General features: G+C 36.0%; 1 protein-coding gene across 11 annotated transcripts in view; it reads right to left on the reverse strand.

Annotated features, from left to right (window-relative positions):
- The window catches only part of LOC120526193 (6-phosphofructo-2-kinase/fructose-2,6-bisphosphatase 2-like), a 47,541-nt gene that overhangs the window by 9,654 nt on the left and 17,754 nt on the right, over positions 1–20,133 (reverse strand). For all 11 annotated transcript variants that reach the window (XM_039749226.1, XM_039749222.1, XM_039749221.1 and 8 more), the window contains 8 exons: positions 16,849–16,915; positions 16,683–16,757; positions 16,403–16,459; positions 15,521–15,645; positions 15,036–15,243; positions 8,910–9,056; positions 6,582–6,686; positions 1,926–2,055 (listed from right to left, as the gene is read on the reverse strand). In XM_039749226.1, coding sequence (XP_039605160.1) covers positions 1,926–2,055; positions 6,582–6,686; positions 8,910–9,056; positions 15,036–15,243; positions 15,521–15,645; positions 16,403–16,459; positions 16,683–16,757; positions 16,849–16,915 — 914 coding nt within the window. The remainder of the gene's footprint in view (positions 1–1,925; positions 2,056–6,581; positions 6,687–8,909; positions 9,057–15,035; positions 15,244–15,520; positions 15,646–16,402; positions 16,460–16,682; positions 16,758–16,848; positions 16,916–20,133) is intronic.

The raw sequence follows: 20,133 nt of genomic DNA on the forward strand, positions 1-20,133 counted from the left end.
ATATCACTCCACAACATTAGAAAATCTACTTCCAAAGGATATCTAAGATTACTTCATCAAATATGGGCTAAGAACAGATAAATTAATCGACCTCCCTGTTCTTTAACCTAGTTAAGATAACTTATTTGTCTTATTAAAAATGAAGTTGCAAAAGCAGTGCCACTATTTATAATTGAACCACAAAAAGGTCTATTTTCAATACTTTCCTCATTGAGCATCTATAATCAAGTTGCTCATGTACTGTAATGGTATCTCTACTGAAATTATCAGAATATTTTGGACCAGGTTCACCACAAAACAAATATTTAACAGCAATTTAAACAAATATTTACATAAATCATACATTGATTTTTTTAAAACCACTAATACTGTAACATCGCATTTGGTAAATAAGAAATCTTTCTGAAGATAATGTTATGTCGATGTTGGCAGCTATTTTGTGCAAGTTGGTTCACTGAAATGTCAGTATTTATATATTCAGTATACAATTATACTGAATAATTATACAAACAGTATATAAACTGTAAGCTGTCATATTATTAGAAATACTTGCCTTTACCCAAGCAACTAAGAGCTCAATTAGTAACAACATCCTTCATGCGGCTAGTTCTACTGAATCTATTGAAAGCACACAGACAGGTAGAAACGATATGAGCAAAACTATCAGTGGATCTGAACTCAGCATGTTAGTAGCTTGAAAGCATACAGGGAACAAGATTTTGAGAATTATTTTACATACCACAGTGTCACTAATCTACTGATAATGCACCACCAACCAACAATGTTCAACCAGCTGTTGACCAATAGTCCATAATCAGACTTTTGATGCAATAGCAGATGGAGACCGAGACGACTGCAGAGTGAAACAAATGCTATCATTAGTAATGGTCAAATACAACAAGGACATTAAAAGTGGCACAGCAGATGATTTAACTTAATACACGTTGTCATTTTATTGTCAGCAAACTACAAGAATGTGCTGTTGCAGGGATTAAATAATACCAACACAGGATGCTGCAGGAGGTGATAAGCATTGCTTGGTCTGCATAATCCCAGTTCCTTCTGATTCATGATAATGGTATAACAACGGATTAATTCTGCAGGGTGAGAAACAAGGCAGGCTGGTGGGAGTATAATTGTTTCAGATGATAGTTTATAGCATACACTGGAACCATATGAGTAACAGTCCAAAAATCTTTGCTGTTCAAGTTCATACTTCAACAGCAGCAGTGTGACCCATCTGTGAATGGAGCTTTTCAACAAGGCAATGATCCATACTAAAAAGCTATGATTTTCCTGAAATAGTTGCAGGAACATCACAATGAATTCAGCAAAATGAAGTGCCCTACCCACTTAACAGGCAAGTTATTTTGCAAAAGCTATTCAACACTTTGTAATCAACAATGGCCAGCAGCCCTCTACTACTCTTTCAACATCTTGTGGAGTACATGACCTAGCTAACTCAGACTGTTCAGTAGGCAAACAGGGGTTCAACTCAAAATAGTGCAAATTTACCTAATAAAGTGATACTCATGTATCTTTGCTTGCTCTATCCACAACAATAAAAACATGCATTGACCAAATGGTCAGAAAAATCCATATTACAATGTACTGCATAAGGCCATATAAAATATTCATATGTACTGGAATTTCAGATAAAATATAAGTGCTCTTTACATGTCTAAGTTGGTCCTCTCGAGGTACAGTGGTTAAAAAAAATATACGAAGATATGCCCTTTAATTTAACTGCCAATAGACTGTTGCTCCCTTCAGGACTGACTTCTGTTTTGTATCAGGTTTTACTAGAATAGACTTTAGACAATGAATAGATATGCTTTTAAAAACCCTACCCTAATGTCCTAAATATTCATTAATGTCTCTTACTTAGTTTTAAACAACTATGAAAACTCTGTTCAGAGGCTTACCTGCACTCTTATCAAGGAAGTATGCGAGAAGACAGCGCATTACAGCTTGATGGGAGATGACCAGAACATTCCCTTGCCTCTCCAATTCCATAATAACAGGTTCCAGGCGCTGAACCAGGTCTTGATAAGACTTCAAGAAGCAAAGGCATTATTAATTAGCCACACTTTACTAGTCAACTAGAGCATTTAATCAATAAGAGTCAAATAACAATTATACTGCTAGTTTGTCGTTTTGAATCAAATTATGGTACTTTTTTGGTATTTGTATAGCTTGCACATATAAACCTTTAACTAAAACAGACTGGAAATTGCAGAAATTGTTTACACTATGTTTGAAACTTAAAACAAGTACATTACAATTATTAAATCCCTTTTCCAGGACACCACACAACCAAGTCACATTCAGCTTCACTAGAAGTCACTGTAGAATTTAGGTGGAGCATACCTGCAATTGCTTTACTCGGCCAACGCAATTGCAAAATAAACACACATGCCTATTATAAGTTCACACGGTTGGCGGCACATATCACAACAGAAATTATACTCTGAAGATCAGAGTTCTGTTCATGCAACTATGTGATTGACCTACTGTATGTTCTTACTCATGATGAGATGTTACGAAGAGAAAAAATGAATTTGAAGCTCAAAAAAATTACCTACTGTGGAAAAAATACACAAACTAAGCACTAACTAAAGCATCACACCTGAATCACACTTATCACATCCAATTACACATGAAACACCATCCCTGTTATGAAGCGTGATGTTATCTTATAGGAATGCAGGGACTGGTATTCTTGGCACAAAAAATGACAGGTAAGAATGAAGTAATCCATATGCAAGAATACTTTTAAAAAGAACCTTGTGAGGTCTACAAAACATCTTAGTCTGGGATGTCTACTTCTGCCAGATCTACTTCTGTTTCTACTCCACATAAAACTCATCATATCCCCAACCGTTTATCTCAAAATTAATTTTTTTGTCTTGGAGAACCTTTGAAGATTAACCAAATCCTATTCACTGTAGTTGACTTGTGATCAAAATATGCCAATCTACATTAATCCATAAAAATATTGTAAAATAAGGACGCTCATTCTATTACATTACTAAGTAGATCGGATACAGAAAGTACTCACACCCGTTTACTTTCTGCACACATTGTTTTGCACTCTCAGTAAGCAATAATGACTATGTGAGAACATATTTATAGAAAGGTTTACAAATTTATTACAAACTAAGAACACTCCAAATTGTGGTCAGGTGCATGCCGTTTGCTTTACTTATTGTTGAGATGAGTCTAGAACTTTGACTGGGGTCAAGTTAGATCCAGCAAAATGTTTTCAACTTAATGGTGTATCACATACTCATGTGCAAGTGCATTTAAGACTGATGCCAGAAAGAACTTCTTTATGTAAAGAGTTGTGAAGATTTTGAACAAATTGCTAAGTCGTTTAGTTGAAGCAGAAACATTGACAACCTTTAAGAAATACCTAGATGAGATATTCGGACAGCTTAATTATTAGCTAAACAAAAAAGTCTGGTGGACTGAATGGTCTCCTCTTGTTTGTAACATTTGTTGTGTTTTATAGAGTCCACGTATGGAAAATGGGTTGATTGGACATAGTTTAGAAATGCATACACAAGTATATAAGGTCCACAATTCACACTGGATGTGAAGACTAAAACCAAGCCATGAAGTTCAAGGAACTCTCCGTACAACTCTACAATAGAATTATAGTGAGGTATAGATAAGAACAAGGGTATAAAACCATTTCAAAAACTTTGTGTTTTCCCAGAAGCAGAGTAGCCTTGATAAATTGTGAAATGTAAGATGTTTGGATCCAATAGGAGATGAACAAGATTCCAATGGTCACTCTAACAGAGCTTCAGAAGTCCTCTGCTGATGGCAGAACCTGTCAGAACGATGACCACCTCAGCAGAACTCCATCAATCATGCATTTAAGGTAGAGTTGCTAGACAGAAGCCACTGTTGAGTAAAGGGCATTAAGACAGCCAATCTGGAATTTGCCAAACCACATTTAAAGGACTTGGACCTTGAATAATAAGACGGTCTGATCTTTTGAGACAAAAATTGAATTCTTTGAGTAGAACTCCAAGCACTATATTTGGCAATGATCAGGTATTTGTCATCACCTGCCTAATACAATCCCAACAGCAAAGTGGTGGCAGTATCATGCTATGGGGGTGTCTCTCCACAGCTTTAAAGGGGAGGACTGGTAAGAACTGAGAGAAGGATTAATACATCCAAATACAGACAGGTCCTTGGAGAAAATCTCCGGAGAGCATATATAGCAAGACATTTTTTAGCAAATGTAACTTTAGAGCATACTTGTACTATGAAGTGTTATGAAGGAAAGCATTGTGCAGGAATATTTTTTTTTTAAATAAACAGCTTGCAATTTTGCACAAATACTTAATTTATAGAAAAGCCAGACTAATTATAATAACAATCAACCAACTGATCAATTAACCCACTTCGATCTCCTATTTAGGTTACTGTAGCACTAGTTGCAGGATGGCACTCCACAGACCTAATAAGCTTGTCCTGTTGGCCCATGGTGTTCATTTGTTTACTTATGTCTTGATAAAATTTAATTTACTCATCTTTCTCCACCATAAGACCTCTTTGGAGAACGCCAACTTCATATTTGAAGGCTTGTTAGATTCAAAATTGTGGGAAGCTGTTCAAACATAAAGGACTTTATAATATTAAAAAAAGATATCCATCATCACTACACTGAAACTTAGAGATATTGATGACTCCTCGCTCAGAACTGGAAAATTTAGGGCATGGTTTTGCTGTATATTCAAAGAGACATGAGCATATAATATGAATTTGAGAGAGAGAGAGAGAGAGAGAGATTGGGAGGACACCAAGAAACCACCCAATTATGCATCTATCTACAACTGGTGGGCATGTGTTTCTCCAGTACATTTTCATTCCCATTACTTGACCATGCATTACTTCTCATACATAATACAATGCCTCATGCACTGTTAAATTGCAAAGGCAGTGGCAGTGTGCAAACACTACAAACCTATGTGTCTCCTTAGATTTACTGATTTAGTAGTTATTTGTTTGTTATCTTCAAGTTTCTTTATTCTGTACAGCCGTATACTTCATGTAGTCAACAAGTACTCCTTGATATTGGACATCAGTACACAGCCACTACAGTTGACATTTTGCAGCTGCCTTATTATACATAATTCTATAGGAGATTGACAGGGAAAAGTGTTTTTCCTTTAGGTAGGGCATGACAGCAGCACAGGGAGCGAAAATGGAGGCAGGGAAAAGGTTGAGGTGTCGCAGCTAGACGAAAGCAAAACCCTCACTTTCCATCACTTCCTAGTATTTTCCTTGTTAATGTACAGTGCCTGGCAAATAATACGGATAAGCTGCAACTTCGGATCATCTCACAAAGAAAAAAAGGATTATGGATTACCACATTATGATTTTTTTTTTACAAACATGGCTTAAAGGCAGTTTTTTTACATAGCCTAATCAAGGTAGAGGGTTGTGATGTCTTCAGGGCAGAAAGGACCAGAGGACTGTGCATCTAACTAAATAAAGCATGGTGTACAGAAACTACTATGGATTGAGACTCACTTGTTGTGCTAATCTGAAATACTTGATGATTGAATTCATATCCATAAATTCCACAGGGTAATGCTAGGTTAGAAAGACCTGTATGTTGCTTTTGGGAAACAGTAAGCTGCACACCTGGAGTAAACTTTTATTTTTGCAGATTTTAACCAGTTCAATATGAAATGTTAAACAAAGGTCTCCTGTCCTACTTGAGGTAACATACCACAGGGCTGCATGGTTCTGATACCATTATCAAGTTTGCGGACAACAAGGTGGTAGGCCATATGATGAGCAAAGATGAGTTCATCTACACAGAAGACACTCAATACTTGACAATATATTGCTCTAATAATAACCTGATCTTCCTCAATATTTTTAAGCCCAAGAAGCTTGTTGTGGACTACTAGAAATCTAAAGGATAAAGACACACTCCCTAAATTTACACCAGTGGAACTGCACTTGAACATGTCTCTGGCTTTAAGTTCCTGGAAATCCACATGGCTGAAGCTTTTTCTTGTACTCCTAACACTTCATAGTAGAGAGACTGAGGAAAATCCATCTGTCTTCTCAGATTTTGGTCAACATCTATCACTGTACCAATGAGAGAATTCCGAACAATTGTATTATGGTTGAGATATGGTAGCTGCACCTTCTCTGACTGGTATACCCTTCAACAGATGGTAAAAAACTACCTAGTACATAATTGGTGCCCTACTTAATGCCATCAAAGACCTACAGCACAAAAGGTGTCTTTGTACTTCTACTATTAGAGAGAAGATAAAGGAGCTTCTGTGTTACTACTAGCAGGATCCATAATAGTCTCTTCCCTGCAACTCTTACACTGCTGAACTCAAAATAAAATTCTGTTACACAAAAAAATTACAATATTATTACTACTTTTTTGGCTACAAAAGAAAATGGTAAAATATTTTCTATATATTTATTCAAATAAACACAAGTAAGTTGAATGTTTACCTGGTGCTTTAAAACAACACTGTTTAATTATACTTTGATATAGAAGCAAAATGAGATACTGCAATATCTCATACCTCCCCTCCAGGATAGCGGTAATGATATTTATCTTGATCACGAAGAGCAAACTCTTCAGGAAAACAATTATGAATTTTCTCATAAGTCATCTCCTCGCATACACCCTGAGAATGGAAAATGAGAGAGTACATAATCAGATCAAACAAAAAAAAAAAAACCTTCATACCTGGCCAAAAAAAAGACAATTTGATTTTTCTGAATTTATTAACAAGTTGCCAATTTATAATCAGATGCAAATGACAAAGGAGCCAGAAGCTCACTGTCTAAGTTCACTTACACCTGTGTGTGTTCAAGATGATTTGCTTGTTTTAATAAAAAATTGCAAAGAAATGTAAAAGAAAAAGTGAAGGACTAAGAATTACTAATCTGCAGTGGACCACAAATCATTCAGGTGATATTCCCAGAAAAAGAAAATCTGCAAAATGAAAATGACTTCATGAGTCTGAATGAAAGCACCAACTAATTAAGAAGATGTGTTGCTTAGGGGGTTTGGTAGGAGAAAAGACCTGAAGCCATTGTGGCTTCCACAACTGATTTTCAGCACATATGGCGTAAAATAAAATTAATAAAAAAACTTCCAATTGTTTTTAATATTAAAAAAATATATGGGGACATCCACCCATCCATTCTAATCTGCCTCATCCAATTGTGAGATTATAGGGCTAAGGACTACAACAAAAGCATCAGGAATATGGCAAAATCCAAAACTGTTTGGAATATGCATCTAAGCAAGGGAACATTTATGCACACTTTAACATCTGGGTAAAATAAAAAGCAGATAACCTGCAGAAGTACCTACTTAAACACAATAGACATACCAACACCATATACAGTATCCAGACGATGTGAGGAAATAGCATTACTGCTGTCCCAACTTTCATCAATATGCCCCAAATATCATGCTCTATAGCATGCTCTGCAAGTCATTTAAAACTAGTCAATAAATGCCTACTAACTGTAAACAATCATAAATAAATAGTAAAATACGTTAAAATGATAAAAATGTTTTGTTTCTTAATAGAATTTTTAGGAGAAAGTATAAAATATTAAAGAAATATTCTTAGCTGCTCCCAATCGTAGAGAAATGCATAGTTAGTAATGATAGTACTTCATGGAATCTAATCTATATGACCTTAACAAATGTACAATTCTGTGTATATGGTTTTTCAATCTATATTCTCCAGTGTTTTACTTTGCTTGTAGATGAAGGCACCAGTCTACAAGATATGATGTGAACTTTTCAGCCTAGCAAGTGTCTGGTTCCCAAGAAAGATAAGGAAGTAAGCACATGTTAAATTTCCACATACACTTAACAAGTACAAAACAATGGTGCAAATTAGTCTATGCACTTAAGTACCAAGTAATAATTATTTTCACTTCATAATTTCAATAAAACAATTCAAATTAAAGTAAATAAATAATCTTTCCATTGTAATAAGAAACAGATAAATCTGAAATGGAGATACTAAATATGAAAAAAATGACTATTCCAGGAGTCAAAAATCATTTTTGATATTTAAATGGATTTTTTCACATTTCCCAAGTTCTCTGGTACTGCTTAATTTCTTTCATTGTTTGATTTTTAATATAAAAATAGCAGGGCAGCTCATTCCTATCACTTTTCTGATTCTGGAGCATTACTGCAGATTAAAAAAAAAAAAAAGAGGTGCCTATTAAAAACATTTAAGTCAAACCAGGCTGCAAGTAATGACTTCCTGCTGTAGATGATCATCCATTGATCCATCCACTTGATAAACCTGTTTAATTCAAGTTTAGAATCACATGGGTGTAGAGGCACAGTTTATGTCAGCATCAATGGACACAAAGCAGAAACTATTATTAGACATGGCACCAGTTTATTGCAGGGCACACGGATACACACACCCATACTTTCTCTTATGTATAATACAATTTTCAAGATCTTAGTGTTGTAAAGGAGCATACCCAATAAAACATAAAAGGCTTGTTCAAAATTATTCTTTCTAAATTGGTACAGTTTGTGAATTTTTTTACAAGGCCACTGCAAGTCTCCTACAACTTATCTATAGCAACAGTCTAAACATTATGCCAAGAACAAAGATGCCATCTTTCAAAGATGTCACAAAAATATGCAAGGACAAGAACATGCACACAGTTTTTTGGTTCCAGAAAGTGTACAGTCAAGCACTTTCGTTAAAAACAATATTCTTTTTTTTTTTTTTTTTTTTTTAAAAAGTATCGATAACCAGATACATTCAATTTAAGTAAGGAAAGAGGAAAGAAAAGAAAATGCAGAAATATGTGCAACTTGCATTTACACTGCATAAAAGCACAAAAAAGTTACTTACTGCATCAATTTCATTCAAGATTTTCCACTGTTCATAAGGAACACCCAACTCCTCAGCAGTTTGGATTGTTCTACGCAACTGGCTTGTCCACACCTTTAGGTCAGCAAGTTTCTGCTCTCTTATGAAGTCCCGAAGGGCATGAGCAAACTATAATTAGTGGACAGAAAGAGATAAAGGAATTAAAACAAAATTAAGGCAGTAACAATATACACTGAAATTACAAATAAAAAAATAAACATTGATAAACTTTAAAAGGATTGTGGAAAATACCTGTACTCATTAACATTGAATAACAAAACTGAGAAAAAGATCAACTGAAATGGAAGGTGGAGCATAATCATGAAAGAAGAAGAGTTCTATGAAAAAAAAAATATGCATTCAATCTTAAATATTCTCAATTAGCCAATCCACATCAACAGAGTAAAGTACAGTGTTCACACATGTATTAGGCAAGCATTGGGGTAGCCTTGTTTTATATTATGTTTTATATTTAATTTTATTCTATTGTTTATGTTTTGATATTCTAAGTTCTCTATGTTTTTAGTATTTCATTTATTCTATTTCATTGTTTGGTGCTTTGTGACTTTTGTCTGTGATGGGCTCTTTAGAAATACATTTTTACTTACTTAATAATCAAGAACTGATTAAAATGTTCACCATCAACGGTTTAGTGAAACTTTGAGACAGTGACAGTTCCATCATTAAAATTCCTTAATTGTCCTACTAATTTATATAGTCCTGTCGATCATTATCCCCTTGAAAAATAGTACATTCATATACTGGTATGTTCTTGTTAGGAAGAGATACAATAGAGTACTCATCAATGTCATATATTCCGTGGTGCGGACATACTGATGAATTCATGTTAAGGTGCCAAATACATACAAAAATTAACCCCACCATTAGCTTAAATTGCTGCAGCCCATCAGGACAGGTTTATATCAGGAGTTTTCCTTCATCAGTAAGCAGCCAAATGAATACTAACAAACCAATTGATGTTTGGATAGTCCTTGAATGTACAGTACATCCATTTTGTTCTTTAATCTACAGCCAATGCACATCTTTGTATTTGCACTGACAGAAATTCAACTATTTTGAACTGTCCTTTGTTAAACTAGATCCAGGGTGAGGTACATTTAGTTGTAGTGAGTATCTAACGGATTGTGGCTGTTCTTTACTTTAAATCGCGTCATCCTCCTTCAACTCCTTTGATCAAATATATGTTTATTACTAAAGTTGGTTTTGGCTGGTGGACATTCTACACATACTCATGATAGTAACATGCAAGAAACTCCTAGCAGAGCTTCTGTTGCACTCATGGTATTTTAGAAGTTATTTAAAATTTAAGTCATGCCTATTCTCCCTCAAAACCACACACACACACAATTTGTTACCAAGTGCATACAGTACTTACATTAAGTAACACTGAGTGCATGGTGTTGTCATTAACAAAGGAATGAATATGTCAGAAAGACAAAGGTATGTAGTAAAGTGACCACTCAGAGTATGTATGTCATGACTATGGCCATCTGTAATGCAGTGGAAAAAAGAAAAGCTGTCTGGCCTTGTTTCTTTACGTAATTTATGAAGTGGCATAAAAGATACTGGAGGCAAAAACACTTGCAAACATCACAGGCCACACTGAATGACTTGAGGACACACTTGTTTGCCTGATGGACTTAATTAAAAAAACGTCAACCACACAATCCTTGGGATGAGTGGACAACAGTCTAGAGATATGAAAAATTGCAATGGCACAGCACCAAATGGAGGAAAATATTACAGACTACCAATGTTTGATCTGGTTATGTATTTAGACCTATATTTTAAGCACCATTGTACCCAATAATAATTGAGTTAATCAAATATGACAACGAAATATGATCTTATTTAAAAGAGGTATGCACAGGCATCATGTGTGTAAATACTTGCTGCAGTACAGTGATTTAGATAAAGTCATTACGACTTACTTACAACCTCCAAGATTGTGAGATGCCCAACCACTGTTGAGGAAGGAAAGACAAAATGAAAAAGTGTAGAATATTGGGCCTTCCTGGGTACATGTGCCTCCATTAGTTGTATTAAAGTAAACCCTACTCGATCGCGGGGGTTGCGTTCCAGAACCCTCCGCGATAGATGAAAATCCGAAGTAGAAACCATATGTTTGCATGGTTATTTTTATATATTTTAAGCTCTTATAAACTCTCCAACACTGTTAACATTATTAGAGCCCTCTAGACAATGAAATAACACCCTTTAGTCAAAAGTTTAAACTGTGCTCCATGACAAGACAGAGATGACAGTTCTTTCTCACAATTAAAAGAATGCAAACATATCTTCCTCTTCAAAGAATGCGTGTCAGGAGCAGAGAATGTCAGAGAGAGACCGCGCACGACAGAAAAGCAAACAATCAAAAAATCAAAACATGCTTTTGGGCTTTTAAGTATGCTGAAGCACCACGATAAGGCGGCATTTTTTAGAGGCGCATCCGTATCTTCTAAGCAAACAGCCCCTCTGCTCACACCCCCTCCATCAGGCGCAGAGAATGTCAGAGAGAGAGAAAAGCAAACAATCAAGCACCGCGCGGGAAGCATATCTTATATCATTGAGGAGTTTTAGTTAATATGTAATACATGCTCTGATTGGGTAGCTTCTAAGCCATCCGCCAATAGCGTCCCTTGTATGAAATCAACTGGGCAAACAAACTGAGGAAGCATGTACCATACATTAAAAGACCCATTGTCCGCAGAAATCCGCGAACCAGCGAAAAATCCGTGATATATATTTAGATATGCTTACATTTAAAATCCACAATCGAGTGAAGCCGCGAAAGTCGAAGCGCGATGTAGCGTGGGATTACTGTATATCCTTTTTGCAAAGTATATCGAATACCTAAATACTTAACAAAAATAGTACGGATTGCATTTAAAAAAAAAAAAAAAAGAAAAGAAAAAAGAAAAATCTAGTTAGTGTTTTCTGATGTACTAGCAGAGCTAGCCTATTTTTAGTAAAGGTAAAGAAAAACTGGTAATGGACAGATTCCGAACTAAAGTGGTTTGTTTATAAATGCCAATAAGTGAAATAATCAAATGCTAACTACATGCAGCCTACATGTGTATATATACTGCTCACAAAAATTAAAGGAACACTTTAAAGAAACACATTAGATACATCAGATCTCAATATGAAGTTGGATATCTATACAAATAACGACAGGGCAATGTCTTAGGAACAAAAGGATGCCAAGTCTTTTAATGGAAATAAAAGTTTTCTGCCTACAGAGGGCTCAATTGTGTAGACACCCTAAAATCAGAGTGAAATGAAGATGTGGCAGGCTAGTCCATTTTTTCAAAAACTTAATTTCTGCTACTCAAAATGCTTTTCAGTATCTTGTGTGGCCCCCACGAGCTTGTATGCATGCTTGACAACGCCGGGGCATGCTCCTAATGAGACGACAGATGGTGTCTTGTGGCATTTCCTCCCAGATCTGTATGAGGGCATCCCTGAGCTGTTGTACAGTCTGAGGAGCAACCTGGCGGCGCCTAATGGACCGAAACATAATGTCCCACAGATGTTCTATTGGGTTTAAGTCAGGGGACCGTGAAGGCCATTCAATTGTTTCAATTCCTTCATCCTCCAGGTACTGCCTGCATACTCTTGCCACATGAGGCCGGGCATTGTCGTGCATTAGGAGGAAACCAGGACCTACTGCACCAGCGTAGGGTCTGACAATGGGTTCAAGGATTTCATCTCGATACCTTATGGCAGTCAGAGCACCATTTCCTACGCAGTAGATGTCTGTGCGTCCCTCCATGGATATGCCTCCCCAGACCATCACTGACCCACCACCAAACCTGTCATGTTGAACGACGTTGCAGGCAGCATATCATTCTCCTTGTCTTCTCCAGACTCTTTCACGTCTATCACAGCTGCTCAGGGTGAACCTGCTCGTCTGTAAAAGTACAGGGCGCCAGTGGCGGACTTGCCAATTCCGGTGTTCTTGAGCAAATGCCAGTCGAGCTCCAAGGTGCTGGGCAGTGAGCACAGGGCCCACTACAGGACGTCGGGCCCTCAGGCCATCTTCATGAAGTCTGTTCCTGATTGTTTGGGTAGAGACATTCACACCAGTGGCCCTCTGGAGGTCATTCTGTAGGGCACGAGCAGTGCTCAGCCTGTTCCGCCTTGCACAAAGGAGCAGGTATCGGTCCTGCTGATGGGTTGAGGACCTTCTACGGCCCTGTCCAGCTCTCCGAGAATAACAGCCAGTCTCCTGAAATCTCCTCCATGTTCTGGAGATTGTGCTGGGAGACACATTAAACCTTCTTGCTGCAGCACGTGTGGATGTGCCATCCTGGAGAAGTTGGACAACCTGTGCAACTTCTGTAGGGTTAAGGAATCGCCTCATACTGCCAGTAGAGATAATTACTCAAGCCAAAACTAGCACGAGTGGAAAACCAACCAAAAAAGATCAAGAGGGAGAAACTTGAAATGACCTCCACATGTAAAACCAGTCCTGTTTTGAGGGTTTTCTAATTGTTGCCACTTTAGTGCACCTGTCGTTAAGTCCATGAACACCAATACAGCTGAAAGTGATTAACAATGACCTCAGCTGCTTAACCAACCAGAAAATTATCAGACAGGTTTAATTGATTTCATGCCAGGCCCAATAAAAAAAGTGTTCCTTTAATTTTTGTGAGCAGTGTATTATAAAAGTGTGGTCCTCCCTGCGTAGAATTTGTATGTTCTCCCCGGGTTCTTCGGTTTCCTCCCACAGTCCAAAGACATGCACGTTAGGTGTATTGGCAATTCTAAATTGTCCCTAGTGTGCGCTTGGGGTGTGTGTGTGTGCATGCCCTGCGGTGGGCTGGTGCCCTGCCCGGGGTTTGTTTCCTGCCTTGCGCCTGGTGTTGGATGGGATTGGCTCCAGCAGACCTCTGTGACCCTGTTAGGACATAGCAGGTTGGATAATGGATGGATGTTTAAGTCATAAAGAGATATGTGGGCTCATTTATATTCCTCTGTCCTGATTTTTGAAGGGATGTATGCAATAATGTGTCTCACCAGGTGTATACACAAAGTGGTAGAGGTGTAGGTGTTGAGCAAATATTTCAGAGAAGGCTTTAGTTCTTGTAAGCCAGACTGACTTAATCACACCCAATCAAAATCAAAAGTGAAGGTTCATGATCCTTAACCCTGAATGGGTTTCCGAACCCTGAATTTCGATGTTAATTAATGTTGATTTATTTTGTTTTATAATTGTGTCTTTCATTTTTCTATTCTTTAATATGTAAAGCACTTTGAGCTACTGTTTGTATGAAAATGTGATATATAAATAAATGTTGCTGTTGTTGTTGTTGAATGGTAGAATTATTGCAGCTATTAATTTTCCTATGTATTTTACATTAGTTACTTTTATATTTCAATACAAATAAAGCCCTCAGACGAAAGATCTTGCTCAAGGACACACTGTGATCTGCAATGGAAATTTACTGTCCAATATCTTTTCTTCTTAAAAAAGTAGAAACAGAACAAACATTATTGTATTTATGTTGTTTTATAAAACTTTAACACTACTTGACCAGTAGAATGAGGTACACTCACTTTATAAATTTTTGAAGATCGTGCCATTCACTTTCATGTGATTCCTGAATTTGTCTTATCTCCATAACAAAAAAATAAAGGCACATTTTGCAGTACCCATTTTTGCCTATGAGCTATTAGGTATAAAGATGTCAGAATGGATATTGGAATATAGCTAACAGGGTTGTGATATTTAAGTGAAGTAAAGAACTTTTAACCATCTTAAATGAAGTTAAACATGCGTAAACAAGTCACCACAGAATGGATGTTCAGTGTCAAACTACCCATTTATAAAATTTCAGACTAAAGATAGTCATTTGTGTTCTTAACTTGAATGCCATAAATAGCTGACAATTCGAATCCCAACCCCATCCCAAATAAAAATTTACAATTTATGCTTGAATGAGCTTAGTAACCATAATGCAAAGCATAATAAAGGCAAATGAACAACAAGAGGTGCATCTTGTAGAGTATGGTACATAAGTACAAGCTTTTTTCCTGATGGCTGTGGATGATGATAAACAATAGGTTTCATTTAAGCCTCACCTGCTTGCCATGAACAGAGAGTTCAGAATCTCCTCCAATCTTGCCAGAAATATTGTGTTCTGTCTCTCCATGTCGGCAGAGATAAATAGTGCGAGGATGGACGTGAATATTCATAAGGTAGTACACAATTTTACTCTGGATGTAGTCTTGCACTTTATTCACCAAAAAACGTCTCCCCACATTTATTACCTTAATAAAGGACAAATCCCTTGGAGGAGAGAAAAAAACATTTTTTGAGTATTGATTTTAGAAAAAAAGTTTTGCTTTTGTTATCATTAATTAACAAAAGCATTTACTTAAGTTGTCATCAGACAATTCCTAGTAGATCATCCTAGCTCAAATTCAATGAATAGGAACTTCTATGTGTGAATTTATTGGTTTCCTAAATTTTAATTTATTTTTTTTTGCCACCAGAAAGCAATAAGGATTTCATCTAAATAGGAATAAACAGATACTTGTCTAACTTAACAGTAAGACACACTCACTTATCGTAGTCATCTGGCTCTAGTGGCTGATATGTAACTTTATAGCATTCAATTCTTTTCAAAAAATCATCCATTACAAGTTCCCTGTGTCTTTCTGGATAGTCCGGGCTTGAAACTTTGACCTCCTGTGATAAACATATAGAGAACATTTAGCTGTATGAGAACAGCACTCAAAGCTTATATTCTAACTGGTATTAATTAAATTACACAAATAACAGTATAAAAACTTAAAACCTACAGCAAAAGAATCGCATATGAAAGTCTAATAGTGTAAATGGGCCACTGCCAGAATTTATCTGCTCAAGATATATTAATTACATCACTTGGGTGTAGACATAAATAATAAATTGTAGCAGCAAGCAGCTCAACGTAAGAAATAATAGAAATTTAGAAAATCTTTACACAAGACCTCTAATCTATCTTAATAAAATGACAAGTGTCTGTGTGTTTGTTTGTGTCTGTCTGGTTTCTTTGCCTTAGTCATTCCAAAACATTGCGCATCACAAACATTTGTAAAAATAAAATTCATTGCATTTGTCATTCCAATAGATGGCCCATCACAAAACACTAGATTCCATATCAAATGACAGATAACAGAGACATATGCATTCCATGGTACACTGCAAACATTAATGTGGAGGAATACATTGATTACTTAGAATTCATCCCAGATAGCACAGCTAGTCCAAATCTAAAAAAATTAATGATATACAGGTAATCGTATTAGGAATTTAGTTACAAAAGAATCAAAATTGTACACAGCTGCATATGCATTTTAGTTTAATTAATGCATCTTATCTATGAATTCTTCATTATAGCTTACGTGTGAATTTTATTACTTGTAACACTACCTCTACTCTATCATTGTAATTTGTTACATACCAGTATATTGGCAGCTATTACATCTGGATCATCACAGACTGATTCCACAAAAAACACCTGAAAATACCAAAAACATAGAAAATTTACTATTGTGTAGCCTGATCATTAAAATTAGGCAACATTTCCTTTCACAACTTTAAAAATAATCAGTTTGCTAGTGTTATTGGTTGTAGCTCGCAGTGTTGTTTGCAGGAAAGATGTTCAACCCTGTTAAAATACCAGAACAAAGCACAATTGCTACTTCTCTGAATAAGCACTTTTTAGAATAAACAACATTTACCTTGTAGGCATTATCTTGAGCAAAACTTAAGATTAGATCTCGCCTCTCTCGGGTTGTATTGGTTGCATCAAACACCTAATTCAGACAGAAGAAGACAAAGAGTGTGGAATAGAATGTATATTAAGAAAAACCTCCAATGCAAAGGACAAAATTAAAAGATAATTACAGCAATCTGGCCCCCTTCTTTTGTCAGATACATCTTTACATCCTCTAGGGCAACTAAGGCACACTGTCTGTGGGAGCAGAAAAAAAGAAAATGAATTAAACACAAAAACTGCTAGTAGCACTGACCATGTACCTTGCACTTTGAGATATATATATAAACATTGATATAAAATCAAGGGAGGTGTAAAATAATTCATTTAAAATTGAAATACGTACATAAAAAGAAGCTTGCTCTAGAGCTGTGATATACAGAATTTTAGTTTTTACAATATGGTAATATTGCGTCATTAAATTTACTATAATTACAATTAACTGTGGTAACATGCATCCAATATATCGATTTTTTGGAAATGCAGGCAGTAGTCACATGGGTATTTAGGAGCCGGATTGAAAAACCCTAAAGTTAAAATTTATTTACAATCAGTTCAACAACAAAAAATACTAGTGATAAAATAAAACAATACCCAACATTTAATTTGAAAGTTCAAATTCACTTGAATGCGCTTCATGCTCATATGTACTTCCCCAATTTTCCAGAAGTATTTATTTAGCAATATTTTTAGAAAAAAAATGAATGCATTTTTGACATTGGGAACATACAGTTAGATAACTGACATGTTGATTAAGCAACACAATTGAGTTGAGATTTTTTTCATGGATTTTTTAATATTATTTGGTGTTGTTCAGTATTGGGCTCCCATTGAAGTCTGTTGTATTACAAACTTTGTGATGTTCATCCTTTATGAATACATGGGATTAAAACTTTTTCTTGGCCATCACTGCAAACAACATGTGGTAAGTAACAATTTAAAAATATTTTTTGAGTGCAGTAGTCCTTTAACAAGCAAGCTTTAAGGTACTCAAAACATAATTAGAAGAAAGTGAAGAAAAACAAGCAGACTTTATGCTCAGAAGCCCAAATAAATATTTTGAAAACTGCTGCCAGAATTAACTGACTTTTTTTTTTTTTTAGAATACAATTAAATAAAAATGCGATTTAATGTCATTCTTCACCTATATATCAACTTTTCATTAAATCTGCTTAGCAATTTTAGAGCCTTCCATGGCCATGGCATATCCTGGCAGCACTGGTTCGGAGAACTAACCTAGGGCACACACTCGCTTGTCAAAAATGTCTCAAGCACAAGCTGCATGAGAATTAACACTTCTTTAAAAGAGGACAACAAGGTGTGCCACAGGTTCATTTAGCATGCATAAGACAGTTGAAAATGTGGCATTTAGAGCAGCCCTGTAGCCAGAAATACAATTACAATACAATTGTATTGAACAGTGCTACAGCATACCTTTAAAATTTAAATATCTGCATTTCAAACATATTCAAAACGAGAAGCAAAAGTGAATTAAAAGTTTCTAATCTCATCACTTGAGTGCACATTAATCCAAAGGATTTTGTATTTAACAGTAATAAATACTATAATATATGCTTTAAATGGCTAAGCATACATACAGCATATACTCCATTTACAGATACATTTAGCATGTATTTATACAAATACAGCATGTGAAAATATTTATCTTGTACTAAAGGGACTGTTTCTCACTTGTGCCCAATGCTTCCTGAAATGGACACATCCCTGGACTGATGGATTTAATCAATAAACATCCTTTTCAGAGATATTGCGGTAAGGTGTCATCAGAATTTAATAGGTGTTCTAGGCAATTCATAACACAGAGAAGTCAAACCTGTTCTCACCGTGATAATATCTCGCACTGCCACCTGGTGGATTCCTCCAGATTTACGTAAAGTACGCGCGCAAGTATAAACACTACAAAGCTTGCGTAGCAGGAGCGTCTACTGCAGCATGCGTCGCGTGAAGTATAACTCCGGCCTAAGGATCACTTTTAACTATAAAACAAGGTCTCTTCTGCAAGGAAACATAATAATGCAGTTTTAAGTTTGTACAATAACAATGCTTAACAGCAATGGTACGCATGCGTGCACACCTCACTGAGCAGCTGCACACACAATAGCAGCAGTACCTGATGCCAAAATCATCTAAATGACGTAACTTTGTGTAAATGTGGTGCAAAAGGGCATGTAGCAGTCGTTCTTTTCAACCTGGGTGGAAGACATTTTGTAGCAAGATGGGATTAAATCACCTATACTCTGTACTGTAAAACTGTTGTGTAAAAAACATCAAGCGTGTAGTCACTTTTGAAACGAGGCACAAGAGAATATTCAATTGTGAGGCAGACAGAGCAGAATTTATCAGAAGAGGAGTAGCAAAACATGAGAAGCAAAGTAGTGTGTTCAAAACCCTATGCAACATTAAATCTCACCTGTGCATAAGTTTTCCCTGGCCTCAAGCCATCCTCCAAAACATTAGAATTTGTTAATTAAAACAGGAGGGCATTTTTATTTCTACAAACAACATAATTTGTGTTTTATTTTAATACACATCCTGATTTGCGATGGCAGGTTTGGTTCAAAACTGACTGAACGTGAATGTTTGTTTTTTTTTTTGGAAAATCAGGAACCGACAACATCTGATTTAGCCATGATACCAGCTTGAAAGTGGCAGGTGCTGAATTCATGTTAAGAAGTCACACTAGGCATGGGTAAGAATTCACCAAAAAAAAAAATGTAACCGTTCACTCCACGTTTGATGCTTTAATTTAAAAATATGGAAAAGTGGCACTTACAGCAAACCATATAGGTGCTCAAGCACCATCAAATCACAACCTGCTCAGATGGGACTGCTGTACCACTCTAAATTCTACTCAGGCATAAATGCACAAATGTGGCATATCTGTATTATTAGTCTATGGCTAGGGAAATAAGACAAGTCTGAACGACATTATCAATTACCCAACTTGAATGGATCTTCGCTACCAAGACATAAACATAACATGTAGTAAGTAGTTGCAGCTGACAGACATACTGGCATTACTTTATCCACTGATATGTTCACTAGCAATCTCTAATGAAATGTTTGTAAAATATTTCATTTTCTACCTCTGTATTAGGAAATGCCTTAAAATGTTTACCCAGTTATCTCCCTATACTGGAATCTTAGTTTTGTTCAAAGAACCCATTCCAGTGATTGTTTTAAAGCCTTGTATTTTTTTCGTCAGTTAAATCACTTTCTTTTGTTTAATGAACTTTTCATTTCTTCTCTTTAATGCATCCTTTAACTATACATCATTTTTCCAGATTTGTGCCCATTAAAACAAATAGCTATAAACAAACTTAGCAGGTATTCCCTGGGAAATGGTTTAGCAACAGTAAATAACTATAAATTATAAAAAGTAATTTTTTCACTGA

The sequence above is a fragment of the Polypterus senegalus genome, chromosome 3 (genome assembly GCF_016835505.1).
Source record: "Polypterus senegalus isolate Bchr_013 chromosome 3, ASM1683550v1, whole genome shotgun sequence".
In the NCBI taxonomy this organism is placed as follows: domain Eukaryota; kingdom Metazoa; phylum Chordata; class Cladistia; order Polypteriformes; family Polypteridae; genus Polypterus; species Polypterus senegalus.